The sequence below is a fragment of the Leucopleurus acutus genome (assembly GCF_964270905.1).
Source record: "Leucopleurus acutus genome assembly, chromosome: 8".
Classification (NCBI taxonomy): Eukaryota; Metazoa; Chordata; class Mammalia; order Artiodactyla; family Delphinidae; genus Leucopleurus; species Leucopleurus acutus.
In genome coordinates this window covers 29,733,472-29,752,172 of record NC_139151.1, presented here as the reverse complement: position 1 = coordinate 29,752,172, position 18,701 = coordinate 29,733,472, and the positions used below count along the sequence as shown (strand labels likewise).

Sequence of the window (18,701 nt, the reverse complement as noted above, 5' to 3'; positions counted from 1 at the left end):
CAAATATTTACTATATCAAGTTTTTAAACAAATTCCCACTTTGAATTAATTTACCACATCCAGTGTTTCCTTAAGAAAGGAAATGATCTATACCTATACAGCACATAAAATCAGCACTCTCATTGTAGAAAATAAATGGTAAAATAAAAGACTATTTTCTCTTTTTTGAAATTGTCTTTTGGAAGGATCATATCATAAACTATGACATTTATCATAATGGAAACACATGACTTTGAGGAGGGATGTGCACTAGCCAATATTGGAAATATCTGGGCTATGTGCAAATGAGGGTAAGATCATGGGTTCACCACTGGCACCAGTCAGAGAAACACAGAATCCCAGGATTGAAGAAGACAGGAGAGGCATTTTAGATATTCCACAGAGTCGTTTGATCCTCAGAATCCCTCCACAGCGTCTCACTTTTTCATCACATAATAGGAAAACTTCAGTGACCAAGCTGACATCTTCTAGGGATCATTTATTCTATTTTCAGACACCCAAGATCTTAAAACATTCTGCTTGAGAGCTGAACTCTGTGCCTTTCAGTTCTGGGCATCAGTGTCTCACTCCTCCAATCTACCTCTCCTCAAATGACTTCAGATGCTAAAGTAACAATGCAAACGAGCACTCAGGGTGAGCATTCAAGGTGAACAGTGGCAGAAGTCTCATATCCATTTTATATTTTCCTGTCATGACTGCCAAAAGGAATCAGCATGAGAACCAACACGTCTGAATATGAAGAAAATCCAATACAACTTTACTGGTCTTACCCACGCACCTCAGAGCTCTCATTGGATCAGGCAGGGTGATCTAAGGAGGCGGCGAGCATAATAAAATGGTTACTAAATTTCATTGACAGTGATTTGTGAGGCCTTTATGTCCTTTGCCTCAGTTTCCTAATGAGCAAAATAAGAAGGTTTATGTAATTTTACCAGCTGAATATCTCTTGGGTGCTGTGTAAATTAACTACTTAATATACGGTGTTGAAAAGTGAAAAGCACTAAGAAAGAATCGCTATTAAAGCAATAAAATATTACAGTGTAAACATCAAGGAGGTTTGGAACAAATGGGAGGAAATCAATTGCATTTCATTTTATATACAATATATGTGAATCATATTTATTGCACAAAGCAAGAATATACTTGAAACTTTGTTAATAATGCAAGAGGTCACTTTTGTTTTTTAAAAAAAACACGACATCAGCACAATTTTTACTCTGGGTCTGAAGTCAAAAGAGCACCATTTTGGTTCAGGGAGGGTCCTGAGGCAGGTCTCTGATTTGCCTCTTTCCCTGCTTCCTCTCCCCTTTACCTCTTACTTCTCTACCTCCCTCCATAAATTTTTAGGAGCAACTTGATTTGATGAAGGGTCTGGAAAAGAAACCATCCTAACTTCCTCTCCTAGTTTTAAGGTCAGGACACCAAAATGGCTCAATCACTACCAGATCAAAATCCTGCTGTGCAGTGGAGACCAGTGTCTCTTCAATGACATCACCTTTAATAATCATTTTTTTTTAATATCTTTACTGGAGTATAATTGCTTTACAATGTTGTGTTAGTTTCCGCTGTACAACAAAGTGAATCAGCTATAAGTATACATATATCCCCATAATAGTAGCTTTTCATTTGTTTCCAAGGTCTTTTTTTTTTTTTTTTTTTCTTTTGAGCACAGAAAATGAGTTCTCCCTTTCAAGGCTGAAAAGACACAAGGTCTCCTCTAGCTATTCTCTTTGTAAATATTAACTGGCTCTTCCTGCATGTATTCATCTCTGCTTTCTGGCATACATTACCCTCTATGGTCCTAGAAAATAACAGTCACTGCTGTTATTCTTGAAAAAACAGCAACATAATAAGAGCTGTCAGCATAATAGACATTCAATAAAGGACAGCCAATTTTGAAGTACCTGATTTTTATTATTCAAAGTAAAATAAACCTGCTGAAAGAATTTAGCAGTTTAGTAGTAGTTCATTGGCAATGCAGAACAAGTTCGTGCAGTAAAGTACAGAAAGGAAAAAGAAAATCCTCTGCATCTTACACATGCTAATTAAGTGAATAAGATGCTGTGAGCTGACAATTCAGAGAACAACAGCCAGGGCTTTCTCTGATAAACATGTTAAGAAGGGAGAAGATTATCAGGGGCAGCTTTCATCTTCTGCTGACCCAGAAACTACAGGAAGAAACAGACCTCTGAGGAGCACACTGATCCTGGGAGGTGGCCTTCTCTTCCTTGTTACACATATCTGAGGCCTTAAAATTACGATTTCAGGTAAGGACCTGACAGGGTCCTTGCCATCATCATCTCCCAGTGCTGGGTCAGTTCCTGGAGCCCAGCAGGGGAATACACTCCTTAAGCCCTGGCAGGCTTGCACCAGAGCCCTGTGACATGGCGCAGGTGAGCCAGGATATTGGATGCATCTACCTGCTCACAAAGTGGGTTGTTCTAGGCCTGGCCAAGATAGGAGCCCCCAGATTCCCCCCTTCTCTGGGAGTCACACAGCCTGGCTCTGACAATTGCAGGAGTGAGTTTCTGTGAGTCATGCCAGGTTACCAGGCTTTCTGCAGAGGCAGTCTGAGCTCCAATTTATTTTGTCCATTAGGACTGACATAAAGGCTTTTTGAAAAAGAAGTCGAGTATCTTGGATAGGTCTGGAGGGCCCAAAAGAGAAGTCTGATGTGATGTTTTAAATCTGTCTTTTTGTTCTACTTTGAAATTTTACCCTAAAATGGATTTTATTTCCCACTTACCTACAGATATCATTTTCCGCTTCCTCTAATCCAAACTGATTGTCAAAGGCTAGCTGTATCCTTGTTTTCTCCTGGGAATGGAGCCGCCAGGTCAGAAGCAGGTTCCTGGGGTAGCTGTTTGGGAAGCGGGGACTCTGCACATGGCCGTGTCCTGTCACCTGGATGGTTTCATCTCTTCGGTACAAGTCTGTGAGGTGATTGCTCTCTGTTAGTAGTCACAACTTGTAGAAATTAGTATGTTGCTCCAATTACAGGAAAGCAAAAAAAGAACAGTTTAAAACACATCACATTTCAAAGCACTTCTTGATTTTGTTTACAAACATAAGGCCAAATGGCAGCCTTGTGGTTAAACAAACAACATCCATATTTTTTCTGTTATCCCCTACCTCCCCAAATTCTTCATAAATCTAGACTTGATGCCTAATATTTTGTACTTTGGGAGCTCTCTTAACATCATTTTTTTTTTTTTTTTTTTTTTTGCGGTACGCAGCCTCTCACTGCTGTGGCCTCTCCCGTTGTGGAGCACAGGCTCCGGATGCGCAGGCTCAGCGGCCATGGCTCACGGGCCCAGCCACTCCGCAGCATGTGGGATCTTCCCGGACCGGGGCACGAACCCGCGTCCCCTGCATCGGCAGGCGGACTCTCAACCACTGCGCCACCAGGGAAGCCCTTAACATCATTTTTGACAAGCAAAATTAATGATTATCTCAGAACTCAGGCTCATTACAACTGGAATTAAAATTGAGCAAATAATTTCAAATAGTTCATCCTTCCTCTTTTCCATGTAATACAGCTGACCCTTGAGCAACACGGGTTTGAACTGTCTGGGTCCGTGGATTTTTTTCAATAAATACATATATGTACTGTAAATGTATTTTCTCTTCCTTATGATTTTCTTAACAACATTTTCTTTTTTCTAGTTCACTTTATTGTAGAATACAGTATATAATACATATGACATACAAAATATGTGTTAATCAACTGTTTATTTAACAGTAAGTCTTCTGGTCAACAGTAAACTATTAGTAGTTAAGTTTTGGGAAAGTCAAAAGTTATATGTGGATTTTTGACTGTGTGGGGTATTGGCACCCCTAAACCTCACTTTGTTCAAGGGTCAATTGTACAAATATTTTTTTTTTCATTGACAATGTAACAGTATATCTTCAATTATTAGCCCAGGAAATAATAAATATTGTTGAATGAATGAACAACTGGGTGAAAAACAAATTAGAAGAATCTAATGATGTTTAATGACCACTTATTTTATAATCAAATGACATTTTCCAGTTGTTTCTCCATCATAAAAATCATAATTTTTTGGCCCTCGTTTTTGGTGACTTAAAATAGCTCCAATTCTAATTCTATTTTCCGTATGCTGTATAATAAAGAACTCTTCTGATCTTTGTCCTGGGTTCCTAAAAGGGAACTTCTAAACCCTTAAAATTTCCCAAGTGATGCAAGTGTCTTTGTTATTCATGGTAGGCCCCTGGGGCCATACCTGATTTTATGCTAATGAGGTGATTCTCTGTGGGCCCTTAAATAGTTTCAGGAATGGGGACTGGCTATAATAGAAAGACCAATCATGTGGCTTTTGAGCTCTGATATCAGCCTGACTTCCCAACCTCCCTGGAGGTAAGAGGCATTGGAGCCCTAGCCTGTTGCCACCAATTCAATCAATCATGTTGACAGAATGAAACCCTTATAAAAACTCTTGTCACTGAGTCTTGGGTAAGCTTCCTGGTCTGTGAAACACACTGATGTGCTAGGAGGGAGACATGTCCTCACTCTACAAGTGTCCTTATTTGGCTGGTCCTGATTTGTACCCTTTATAGTAAAACTGTAATTGTATCTATAGTGCTTTCTTGAGTTCTATAAGTTGTCCTAGCAAATTATCAAACTTGAGGGGCTTATAGGCAACCCTGAATTTATAGCCAGTTAGTAAAGAGTATGGGTAACCTGGGTACCTCACAATTTTCAGCGGGTGACTGAAGTACAGTCTTGTAGGGACTAGGCTGTTAAGCTATGAAATCTGACCTAACTCTAGGTAGTTTGCTTCAGAATTGCACCATACAGTGGACCCATTTTTCCTATCTCCCAATGTCCAGAGTTCTTTGCACTTGAGATTTTGGCTTTTTAGGCCCCTCTGTAAGCAGAACTCCAGCCACAGTCTATTTACGTCCTCCTGCAGAGAGTTTACTCCGAAGCCTATAATTCAAGGAGGTTAGTCAGGGAGGCCTAAATTGCTGGTGGAAACCACTGAAAGGTTGGGTTGCGGAGGGTGGTTGTTAAAGCTTCCAAAATAAGAGGAGAGTGAACAAGGAATCAGAATGTGAAATGCAAAGGCTTCTCTCCCTTTTACAAATGTTCTGGTATGTATGAGAATTTCAACTTTTTTTTTTTTTTTTTTTTTTGGCTAATTCAGTGTTTAATGTGTTGTGCTTGCCCAGCTAGCCTTTGTGTGGGAGACAGTCTTAGGAAGAGCAAAGGTGGCTGGAGGAGCTGATGTCCCCACTCCCTGCATCTCGACTAGGAGATCAGAGCACTGGCTCTGCAGTCATGTCACGGTGCTCTGGTCCCAGAGCTAATGCTCTTAACTTCTGTGTAAGAGAAGGTATTTTTCCTTCTTAGTCTGAAATTTGCTAGAGGCAATTTGAGATTCTTTGCTATCTGTAATCCACTTTGACTTCTGAATCACATTGTTTATATATAATTTATAACTTCGTGCCAAATTCAGGACTATTCTTAGCAGAAGAGTTGTAATGAATTATAGATACAGAGAGCAACCTATCAGGTTAAACCTGAGATAGTTACCAAGTGTTATATACAAAGTCACGTTCCTGAATGAAGGCATTTACTTTGGTGTTCCAATAGTAACTGACATTTATGGAGCAATAACCGTGTGCCAGGCATTCCAATAAGTTGTTTAAATTATTTCATTTAATCTTCACAACAACTCTATGCAATTAGTAATATCCCCACTTCACAAAGGAGGCTCAGAGAGTTTAAGAAACTTATGACCTCAGGGCACAAAGCAGGTGGTGAAATCAGTATCTGACCCTAGACAGTCTATCTTCAGCACACACATTCTTAACCAGAACACTGTACTAGTTGTTCAACTATAAAAATAAGAAGTATGTCATTTTTCATAGAGAGGGAATAATTTTGATTTATGTTTAAATGGCAAGAATATAAGTTCTTATTTTATATTTTAATACAGAAGGAGGTTCACATCCTCATAACTTTGAGTTATGCATTGGATGTTTTTTAAAAAGCGAATTAAAATGAAAGGAAAAAAGCCAAAATGTTTTGTCTATTCTGTCCCTAAACCTTTAAGCAAACTCAGCTCGCCCAACCAAGTATCCCGGGAGCTCATGGAGTCACTGCAGGCACTATTACTTACTCTGGGATTCATCTAGAACAACTGTTGTTCTCAAAGTGTGGTCCCCAGACCAGCTTCATCACCTGGGAGCTTGTTAGAAATGTAAATTATCAGGACCCATCCCAGACCTACTGAAGCAGAAATGCTGGAGGTGGAGCCCAGCACTACTGTTTTAATAAGCCCTCCAGGTGATTCTGATGCTCCCAAAGGTATGAGAACCACAGACCACCTCATACCTTCTACTCTTCTGCTTCTTATTCTTGATTTCCCTGGCTCCTTCACTGCCTTGCTTTGACTCCATACCTCACATCTGATTTTTCTTCTTACCTCTCTGACTGATGATCTATCTTGGATTCACTTTCCTGTCTTTGACCTTGAAACCTTCTCTGGGGCATCATTTTTGATACACAGTGACCTAGGGTAAGAGCTATGTACCTTAGTGTCTTTGACCCCTTATCTAACTTCCCCCATTTCATGGATCATTCCTGGCCCTAATAGATGCGTTTGGTAATCATCGTCACAAATTATGTGCAAGGAGAAACGAAATCACAAATAATGGTAGTACTTTTATTTCTTCTTCTCAGATCATAATATTATCTATGACAACATAAGATCCAAAGGCTAAATGCTGAGTTATTAGAAGTAAGGGTTAAAATATTTCATCAATGATTCCATAGGAACAAATAATGATATCTCTGCAGACTGTGCCACCTCACACAAATTCAGAGGAACAGTACAGAAATACTCATTTGTCCCACTGTCTCCATAAGACATCCAGGAGCCAGCAGCATGACTGATAGTCACAAACCCAATGTACCGCAGCTAAAAGCCAAAAGCAAAGAATGGTCATTGTGTCAGGAAATGCCTAACTTGCAAAGGGATTTATTATAACATTTCATTTGTAAAATGGCTGTTTCATGATTACACCATACATCATAGGAACAATGTTTGCCCAGAATGTAGGTTGAGTGTTATATAAACCAAACAGTACAACTTCTGTTGCTAAACAACCACAATATGACCACTTAATTTTTGTGGGGTGCAATATAGTTTACAAGCATCCAATTTTGTAAGTCTATCGTAAATATAAGTTGACAAAAAGTAAATATCGGAGTTCCGGGAAGATGGCGGAAGAGTAAGACGCGGAGATCACCTTCCTCTCCACAGATACACCAGAAATACATCTACGCGTGGAACAACTCCTACAGAGCACCTACTGAACGCTGGCAGAAGACCTCAGACCTCCCAAAAGGCAAGGAACCCCCCACGTACCTGGTTAGGGCAAAAGAAAAAACTAAACAGAGACAAAAGAATAGGGACGGGTCCTGCACCAGCGGGAGAGAGCTGTGAAGGAGGAAAAGTGTCCACACACTAGGAGCCCCTTCGCGGGTGGAGACTTCGGGAGGCGGAGTGGGGGAGCTTGGGAGCCGCGGAGGAGAGCACAGCAACAGGGGTGCGGAGGGCAAAGCGGAGAGATTCCAGCGCAGAGGATCGGGCCGACCGGCACTCACCAGCCGAGAGGCTTGTCTGCTCGCCCGCCGGGGCGGGCGGGACTGGGAGCTGAGGCTCCGGCTTTTGTCGGAGCGCCGGGAGAGGACTGAGGTTGGCGGCGTGAAGACAGCCTGCAGGGCGTTGGTGCGCCGCGGCTGGCCGGGAGAGAGTCTGGGGAGGGGTCTGGACCTGCCGAAGCGGCAAGAGACTTTTACGTCCCTCTTTGTTTCCTGGTGCACGAGGAGGGGGGATTGGGAACGCTGCTTGGGAGAGCTCCGGAGACGGGCACGAGCCGCGGCTAAGAGTGCGGAGCCCAGAGACGGACATGGGACGCTAAGGCCGCTGCTGCCGCCGCCAGGAGGCCTGTGTGCGAGCGCAGGTCACTAGCCACACGCCCTTCCGGGGAGCCTGTGCAGCCCGCCGCTGCCGGGGTCCCGGGATCCGGGGACGGCTCCCCCGGGAGAGCGCACGGCGCGCCTCAGGCTGCAGCGTCACACCGGCCTCTGCCGCTGCAGGCCCGCCCTGCACTCCGTGACCCTCCCTACCCCCCGGCCTGGGTGAGCCAGAGCCTCCGAATCAGCGGCTCCTTTAACCCCGTCCTGTCTGAGCAAAGAACAGACGCCCTCCGGCGACCTACACGCACAGGCGGGGCCAAACCCAAAGCTGAGCCCCTGGGAGCTGTGAGAACAAAGAAGAGAAAGGGAAATCTCTTCCAGCAGCCTCAGAAGCAGCGGATTAAAGCTCCACAATCAACTTGATATACCCTGCATCTGTGGAATACCTGAATAGACAAAGAATCATCCCAAATTAAGGAGCCCTGTGGATGAAAGGCTCTTGGTGCTGCAGCCAGGACTCAGTGCTGTGCCTCTGAGGTGGGAGAGCCAACTTCAGGACACTGGTCCACAAGAGGCCTCCCAGCTGCACATAATATCAAACAGCAAAAATCTCCGAGAGATCTCCATCTCAACGCCAGCACCCAGCTTCACTCAACGACCAGCAAACTACAGTGCTGGACATCCTATGCCAAACAACTAGCAAGACAGGAACACAACCCCACCCATTAGCAGAGAGGCTGCCCAAAATCATAATAAGTCTACAGACACCCCAAAACACACCACCAGACGTGGACCTGCCCACCAGAAAGACAAGATCCAGCCTCATACACCAGAACACAGGCACTAGTACCCTCCACCAGGAAGCCTACACAACCCACTGAACAAACCTTAGCCACTGGGGACAGACTCAAAAAACAACAGGAACTACGAACCTTCAGCCTGCAAAAAAAAAAAAAAAAAGGAGACCCCAAACACAGTAAGATAAGCAAAATGAAAAGACAGAAAAACACACAGCAGATGAAGGAGCAAGATAAAAACCCACCAGACCTAACAAATGAAGAGGAAATAGGCAGTCTACCTGAAAAAGAATTCAGAATAATGATAGTAAGGTTGATCCGAAATCTTGGAGATAGAATGGACAATAGAATGGACAAATTGCAAGAATCAGTTAACAAGGACCTAGAAGAACTAAAGATGAAACAAGCAACGATGAACAACACAATAAATGAAATTAAAAGTACTCTAGATGGGATCAATAGCAGAATAACTGAGGCAGAAGAACGGATAAGTGACCTGGAAGATAAAATAGTGGAAATAACTACTGCAGAGCAGAATAAAGAAAAAAGAATGAAAAGAACTGAGGACAGTCTCAGAGACCTCTGGGACAACATTAAACGCACCAACATTCGAATTATAGGGGTTCCAGAAGAAGAAGAGAAAAAGAAAGGGACTGAGAAAATATTTGAAGAGATTATAGTTGAAAACTTCCCTAATATGGGAAAGGAAATAGTTAATCAAGTTCAGGAAGCACAGAGAGTCCCATACAGGATAAATCCAAGGAGAAATACGCCAAGACACATATTAATCAAACTGTCAAAAATTAAATACAAAGAAAGCATATTAAAAGCAGCAAGGGAAAAACAACAAATAACACACAAGGGAATCCCCATAAGGTTAACAGCTGATCTTTCAGCAGAAACTCTGCAAGCCAGAAGGGAGTGGCAGGACATATTGAAAGTGTTGAAGGAGAAAAACCTGCAACCAAGATTACTCTACCCAGCAAGGATCTCATTCAGATTTGATGGAGAAATTAAAACCTTTACAGACAAGCAAAAGCTGAGAGAGTTCAGCACCACCAAACCAGCTCTACAACAACTGCTAAAGGAAGTTCTCTAGGCAAGAAACACAAAAGAAGGAAAGGACCTACAATAACAAACCCAAAACAATGAAGAAAATGGGAATAGGAACACACATATCGATAACTACCTTAAATGTAAATGGACTAAATGCTCCCACCAAAAGACACAGATTGGCTGAATGGATACAAAAACAAGACCCATATATTTGCTGTCTACAAGAGACCCACTTCAGACCTAGAGACACATACAGACTGAAAGTAAGGGGATGGAAAAAGGTATTTCATGCAAGTGGAAACCAAAAGAAAGCTGGAGTAGCAATTCTCATATCAGACAAAATAGACTTTAAAACAAAGACTATTAGAAGAGACAAAGAAGGACACTACATAATGATCAAGGGATCAATCCAAGAGGAAGATATAACAATTGTAAATATTTATGCACCCAACATAGGTGCACCTCAATACATAAGGCAAATACTGACAACCATAAAAGGGGAAATCGACAGTAACACATTCATAGTAGGGGACTTTAACACCCCACTTTCACCAATGGACAGATCATCCAAAATGAAAATAAATAAGGAAACACAAGCTTTAAATGATACATTAAACGAGATGGAGTTAATTGATATTTATAGGACATTCCATCCAAAAACAACAGAATACACATTTTTCTCAAGTGCTCATGGAACATTCTCCAGGATAGATCATATCTTGGGTCACAAATCAAGCCTTGGTAAATTTAAGAAAATTGAAATTGTATCAAGTATCTTTTCTGACCACAACGCCATGAGACTAGATATCAATTACAGGAAAAGATCTGTAAAAAATACAAACACATGGAGGCTAAACAATACACTACTTAATAATGAAGATATCACTGAAGAAATCAAAGAGGAAATCAAAAAATACCTAGAAACAAATGACAATGGAGACACAACGACCCAAAACCTGTGGGATGCAGCAAAAGCAGTTCTAAGGGGGAAGTTTATAGCAATACAAGCCCACCTTAAGAAGCAGGAAGCATCTCGAATAAACAACCTAACCTTGCACCTCAAGCAATTAGAGAAAGAAGAACAAAAAAACCCCAAAGCTAGCAGAAGGAAAGAAATCATAAAAATCAGATCAGAAATAAATGAAAAAGAAGTGAAGGAAACAATAGCAAAGATCAATAAAACTAAAAGCTGGTTCTTTGAGAAGATAAACAAAATAGATAAACCACTAGCCAGACTCATCAAGAAAAAAAGGGAGAAGACCCAAATCAATAGAATTAGAAATGAAAAAGGAGAGGTAACAACTGACACTGCAGAAATAAAAGAGATCATGAGAGATTACTACAAGCAACTCTATGCCAATAAAATGGACAATCTGGAAGAAATGGACAAATTCTTAGTAAGGCACAACCTGCGAAGACTGAATCAGGAAGAAATAGAAAATATGAACAGACCAATCACAAGCACTGAAATTGAAACTGTGATTAAAAACCTTCCAACAAAGAAAAGCCCAGGACCAGATGGCTTCACAGGCGAATTCTATCAAACATTTAGAGAAGAGCTAACACCTATCCTTCTCAAACTCTTCCAAAATATAGCAGAGGGAGGAACACTCCCAAACTCCTTCTACGAGGCCACCATCACCTTGATACCAAAACCAGACAAGGATGTCACAAAGAAAGAAAACTACAGGCCAATATCACTGATGAACATAGATGCAAAAATCCTCAACAAAATACTAGCAAACAGAATCCAACAGCACATTAAAAAGATCATACACCATGATCAAGTGGGGTTTATTCCAGGAATGCAAGGATTCTTCAATATACGCAAATCTATCAATGTGATAAACCATATTAACAAACTGAAGGAGAAAAACCATATGATCATCTCAATAGATGCAGAGAAAGCTTTTGACAAAATTCAACACCCATTTATGATAAAAACCCTGCAGAAAGTAGGCATAGAGGGAACTTTCCTCAACATAATAAAGGCCATATATGACAAGCCCACAGCAAACATCATCCTCAATGGTGAAAAACTGAAAGCATTTCCACTAAGATCAGGAACAAGACAAGGTTGCCCACTCTCACCACTCTTATTCAACATAGTTTTGGAAGTTTTAGCCACAGCAATCAGAGAAGAAAAGGAAATAAAAGGAATCCAAATCGGAAAAGAAGAAGTAAAGCTGTCACTGTTTGCAGATGACATGATCCTATACATAGAGAACCCTAAAGATGCTACCAGAAAACTACTAGAACTAATCAATGAATTTGGTAAAGTGGCAGGATACAAAATTAATGCACAGAAATCTCTGGCATTCCTATATACTAATGATGAAAAATCTGAAAGTGAAATCAAGAAAACACTCCCATTTACCATTGCAACAAAAAGAATAAAATATCTAGGAATAAACCTACCTAAGGAGACAAAAGACCTGTATGCAGAAAATTATAAGACACTGATGAAAGAAATTAAAGATGATACAAATAGATGGAGAGATATACCATGTTCTTGGATTGGAAGAATCAACATTGTGAAAATGACTCTACTACCCAAAGCAATCTATAGATTCAATGCAATCCCTATCAAACTACCACTGGCATTTTTCACAGAACTAGAACAAAAAATTTCACAATTTGTATGGAAACACAAAAGACCCCGAATAGCCAAAGCAATCTTGAGAACGAAAGAAGGAACTGGAGGAATCAGGCTCCCAGACTTCAGACTATACTACAAAGCTACAGTTATCAAGACGGTATGGTACTGGCACAAAAACAGAAAGATAGATCAATGGAACAGGATAGAAAGCCCAGAGATAAACCCACGCACATATGGTCACCTTATCTTTGACAAAGGAGGCAGAAATGTACAGTGGAGAAAGGACAGCCTATTCAATAAGTGGTGCTGGGAAAACTGGACAGCTACCTGTAAAAGTATGAAATTAGATCACTCCTTAACACCGTACACAAAAATAAGCTCAAAATGGATTAAAGACCTAAATGTAAGGCCAGAAACTATCAAACTCTTAGAGGAAAACATAGGCAGAACACTCTATGACATAAATCACAGCAAGGTCCTTTTTGACACACCTCCTAGAGAAATGGAAATAAAAACAAGAGTAAACAAATGGGACCTAATGAAACTTAAAAGCTTTTGCGCAGCAAAGGAAACCATAAAGAAGACCAAAAGACAACCCTCAGAATGGGAGAAAATATTTGCAAATGAAGCAACTGACAAAGGATTGATCTCCAAAATTTATAAGCAGCTCATGCAGCTTAATAACAAAAAAACAAACAACCCAATCCAAAAATGGGCAGAAGACCTAAATAGACATTTCTCCAAAGAAGATATACAGAGTGCCAACAAACACATGAAAGAATGCTCAACATCACTAATCATGAGAGAAATGCAAATCAAAACTACAATGAGATATCATCTCACACCAGTCAGAATGGCCATCATCAAAAAATCTAGAAACAATAAATGCTGGAGAGGGTGTGGAGAAAAGGGAACCCTCTTACACTGTTGGTGGGAATGTAAATTGATACAGCCACTGTGGAGAACAGTATGGAGGTTCCTTAAAAAGCTACAAATAGAACTACCATATGACCCAGCAATCCCACTACTGGGCATATACCCTGAGAAAACCATAATTCAAAAAGAGTCATGTACCAAAATGTTCATTGCAGCTCTATTTACAATAGCCCGGAGATGGAAACAACCTAAGTTTCCATCATCGGATGAATGGATAAAGAAGATGTGGCACATATATACAATGGAATATTACTCAGCCATAAAAAGAGACGAAATTGAGCTATTTGTAAGGAGGTGGATAGACCTAGAGTCTGTCATACAGAGTGAAGTAAGTCAGAAAGAGAGAGACAAATACCGTATGCTAACACATATATATGGAATTTAAAAAAAAAATGTCATGAAAAACCTAGGGGTGAAACAGGAATAAAGACACAGACTTACTAGAGAATGGACTTGAGGCTATGGGGAGGGGGAAGGGTAAACGGTGACAAAGCGATAAAGAGGCATGGACATATATACACTACCAAACGTAAGGTAGATAGCTAGTGGGAAGCAGCCGCATAGCACAGGGAGATCAGCTCGGTGCTTTGTGACCGCCTGGAGGGGTGGGATGGGGAGGGTGGGAGGGAGGGAGACGCAGGCGGGGGGAGATATGGGAATATATGTATATATATGACTGATTCATTTTGTTGTGAAGCTGAAACTAACATACCATTGTAAAGCAATTATACTCCAATAAAGATGTTAAAAAAAAAAAAAGTAAATATCATTGCAGTAATTATCATTGCTTTCATTCTGCTTTTTTCTTGTAAATTTAATTTTTTTATATTACTTTAACAGGTAATGAAACCAACACACAGAAGTTAAAGTGATTTGCTGTAAGTCAAAAGAATGGAAGGGTGGTATATGGAAGAGTGGAGTCTTGAATTCAGCTCCATCATGTTCTAGTTCTGGTGACTTTCCCCACTACAACAAAGAGCAGCATCAGACACACCATGTCATCTTTCTGGCTTCTATTTCCTAAGCTAATGGTTTAGGGGGCTGGGCTAACATGACACTTAAGATTTTTTTCAGGTCTAAATGACATGACAACTCAACAATTTTCTTTCAAGAAGACAGAACTGCCAGTGGTTTGACTGTGACTAACAGACATGAGTGAGGCAATGATGAGACAAGGGAACCTGAAATCCAAAATCTTCAGTGGGCTAAACAGACACTTTACCCATCTAACAATGGTAGTATATATAGTTGTATGCTGTCATTGCTGTCATCTAAAATAAGAGTACAAATGGATATTTCTTTTTTTTAAATTTTGTTTAAATTTATGTATTTTTTGGCTGCATTGGGTCTTCGTTGCTGCCTGCGGGCTTTCTCTAGTTGCAGCGAACAGGGGCTCTCTTCGTTGTGGTGCACGAGTTTCTCACTGCGGTGGCTTCTCTTGTTGCGGAGCACTGGCTCTAGGCACGCAGGCTTCAGTAGTTGTGGCATGCGGGCTCAGTAGTTATGGCTCATGGGCTCTAGAGCACAGGCTCAGTAGTTGCGGCACAAGGGCTTAATTGCTCCGTGGCATGTGGGATCTTCCCAGGCCAGGGCTCAAACCCGTGTCCCCTGCATTGGCAGGCAGATTCTTAACCACTGCGTCACCAGGGAAGTCCCACAAATGGATATTTCAACAAGTTGTTCAAACATATATATGAAAAACTTTCTTATCAACTAGAAAAGTTCCCCTGGCATGTAAATGGCCACTTAGCCTATCAATTTGTGAACACATTGTGGAGGAATGTAAATAAATCCTTTAGTGTAGACACAACGTATTCTATGTTTTGCTTTTTTTTAAAATTTAAGTAGAGGCTTCTCTCTGAGGCTGGTTAGGTATAAGGATTAAAAAAAAGATACTAAAAGATGCTTTATAATCTCTTTGAAAGTTTCATAGGAAAGTAAAAAAAATTATATGCAGAATATTACATGTCTTGAGGGAAAGGACTATGTCTTGTTTACCAACGTAACCCCAGAGCCTCACCAGTCTGGGCATATGGAGACTTTCAAACTAGATCTGTTAAATACATACGTAGATGAATCGTTACTGCAAATAATGCATATGCAGAGTTCTTAAACACTGAAAGGCATTTTGAAGTAAGATAACAAATAAAAGGCAGCTTTATCAGAAATAAAGTTGAAAAATACCCAAATATTTTATTTCTAAGAAATTTAATTTTGATGTAGCTGGTGTGCCTGACGTTTGTGGGAACACATCTAGCATGAACAGTAAAGGACTATTTCGGAAAGAGTTCCATTGAAATGATCCTGCTTGCCATCTGGCTCAGACATCAATTATAAAATAACTGCCTCTTTTTCTGCACTATTTCCATCAAAACCTATACTACCAGGCTCACCAGAGTCAGTCCACACCACGCTTTAAAAAGCTGTGACCAAGAAAGAAGAGAAGAACAATGCTGGACTAAAGCAGGAGAGTTTGTTGCTATAGCTGGGATCTACTCTCAGATCTATCCAGCAATATATGAAATCAGGTGACTGACTAGATCCCCCAGGTTCTCATCCTATGCAACCGTCTAATTTAGAATAGCAAGCTCAGCAAGACTAATCAAGATTCAGGCCTGTGACTGCCTAATGCACTATTATTATTATTACTAAACTACCTCTAATAATCTTTGCACTCTCCCTCAACTAATGACATCTTATACAAAAGTGTCCTAGAACGCAAAATAGTACCTTCATTGACGAGACATAACGCAGTGTATTGTTGAAGAGGGAAAAAGAAACAAGGGAGAGATGGAGAACATAAAGGAGAGTAGGGCAGGAGTCCCTAATTTTAAAATGAATAAGTCAATTTGTAGAACAGACCCTAAAATACACAATTAGGTTTAAACTGAATTTAATTAGATAATTTTGCATAAATTATCTCCTAACTTAAAAAGCACAGGGCTGGAGTCTCACCCTGTGAACTGCTAAAGGTGAAAATTACATTTTGTTAACAATGTTAAGTTTAAAAATCAGCATGAAAGCATTTTCAACATTTTTTTCCTCAGTGTTTCCTGAGGACTGAAGCTTGCAATCAATGAACTAAATTTCTCCTGGGACTGCCAGCAGGCCAGTTTTCATTAAAGAATTTTTGGTTAACACCTGGTCCATGGTCTGGCAAGCACCAATCTTCCAAAAGCCTATAACAGCTCTCTAAAAACAACCATTCCCTGTGCTCACTCTGCTTTTAAGCAACTCAAGAGCAAAGCTGATTAAACGTCAGACATTTATTTAGAATTCTCTAGCAGAGATTTTTCTAAGAACTCAGTAGTAATACAAAACCTTTCTGTTTATAAAGGTTTGAGAAGGAGGGAGTTGGTTGTTTGCCAGTTACATACCTTTTTAGTTTTAATTATAATTCCCTTTTGCACAAACCAAAGTGTTAATGTTTTATAAACAAACTTCCTCAGAGTAACAATTTGGAGATGATATTTTTGGAGAGTAATCAATTGATAAATCTCTGAGCTCAAAATTATTCTTCTTTAAAAAGCTGAGTCCATCAAAAAAGAGTATCGTAAAGTCCTTTTGAACATTTTCCAGTAACAGTCACCAGGAATGTAGTAATGCCCAAAGTACTACATTGATATTTATTATTCCTCACCTCACTAGATCTTTTAAGGAACAAGGATTTGTCTTGTTATTGTACAACAGCGAGCAATTATACTCTTTCCTTCAAGACCACTTGTGTTTTATAGGTAAATTATAGAAGTGATTATAAAATTACATTAAAATGGAAATAATTTTTGGTCTAAGGTTTTAGAAAATTAAAATCAGTGAAAATAAAGATTGCCCTAAAATAACTATGCTGTATTTTATCACATTAAGATAATTCAAATTAATTAATTCTCTGATAATTCTCTTCTACTATAGTCTCTTTGTGTTGTGATGTTGTTTACATGTAAAGGATGTGAAAAAAATGAAACAATAACATTTGGAACTGTGGCAGATGGGGAAGGGCAATGTTGAACAGCATGACAGAGAGTATTATAGATTAGGCTGCTGAAGAGCGATATCTTTTCAATCATACCAATTTAACACACCCAGAAAACAAGACAACCCTAATGACAAAAATATCTGCTTTTCCCACTGTCAACATAGGTCAGAGATATAGGAAGGTAACAGGCAAAACAGAAAGAAAAGTCATTCCCAGACAGCAGGAGATTTAGTATTTTTTCTAGAAAACAATATAGGAAAACCAACATTCTTAGAAACACTGTCAGGGAAAGCTACTTAAACTTTGATTATTCTCAAAGAGTGAGAATTCTCTGAAATTATTTTACAGGGTAAGTTTCTGGAAGATGTAATCAGTCCAACAAAGCTGACATGGAATTGAACAGTGTGCAACAGAAGCTGACCCTGAAATACCCTAATGTTTAAAAACTTGATTCGTGTGGCAAAGACAAAACATTTTGTTAATCACATCTGACTAAAGGGCTCATCAACTCCTAAGAGAAAACTAACTGGGAGTTAATATAAGAATCACATGGTTTATTATTTGTGGTATATATATATATATATATAAAATATAATATATATATACACACACATACATACAAATTTATATTTATTATTAAAATATAAATTAACATATTTAACATGTATATTAGTTATATCTCATATATACATATAAACAAATTATGTATATCTATAATTGTACTTAAATGTTTATTAACCTATATGGCTTTAGTGCTATTTATAGATTCAGTCATTTTTCATTACCAGATTTCACTGAATTCCAGAACATTTTTTTCACATATTAATATTTCAAAATGGAGAAATACCCTATGATTACTATTGAAAGTGACTGTCCAGCTGTTAGAAAGTAGAGCAAATTGGGACACAGTTGTCACAGCTTTTGTGTGTGCAAATCTAGTAATGCTCAGGAGATAACTGTTTATCTGATTTCAACCTCAGATATTTTCACTAGTAGCACCATATGTAGAGATGAATTATAGCTTATATTTGGATATCTTATTGGCATTTAAAATGCCTTTATAAAAGTTGCACTATGATGCGGCACTAAAATAAAAAAGAGTTTTTGTGCATATCAATGAGTAAGAAAAAAGGTGATAAATATAAATACAATAAAAAATGGAGGAATGGTATCTCATCCTCATTCTCTTGTAAAGAATAATCAAGTGCTTTATAGGACCAAAGCTAAGATGCATACAAGTAAATAAAGCTGAATTTTGATTTGTCATTGAGATTCAAGGAAACAAATTCCCTTCCCACCTCAGACAGAAAAAATAAAGGCAGTAGAAATGACTACATATCTCAGAATAGATCAAAGACTTGTCAAAGCTATTAGATATTAATGCAAACA

General features: G+C 39.5%; 1 protein-coding gene across 2 annotated transcripts in view; it reads right to left on the bottom strand.

Moving 5' to 3' along the window:
• Window positions 1-18,701, bottom strand: part of PDGFD (platelet derived growth factor D) — a gene marked incomplete at its 5' end in the record, with an annotated part of 240,882 nt that overhangs the window by 69,857 nt on the left and 152,324 nt on the right. Inside the window, one exon of one of the 2 annotated variants that reach the window (XM_082844745.1) lies at window positions 2,747-2,951. In XM_082844745.1, coding sequence (XP_082700871.1) covers window positions 2,747-2,951 — 205 coding nt within the window. The remainder of the gene's footprint in view (window positions 1-2,746; window positions 2,952-18,701) is intronic. The other variant, XM_082844746.1, reaches the window with a different exon arrangement.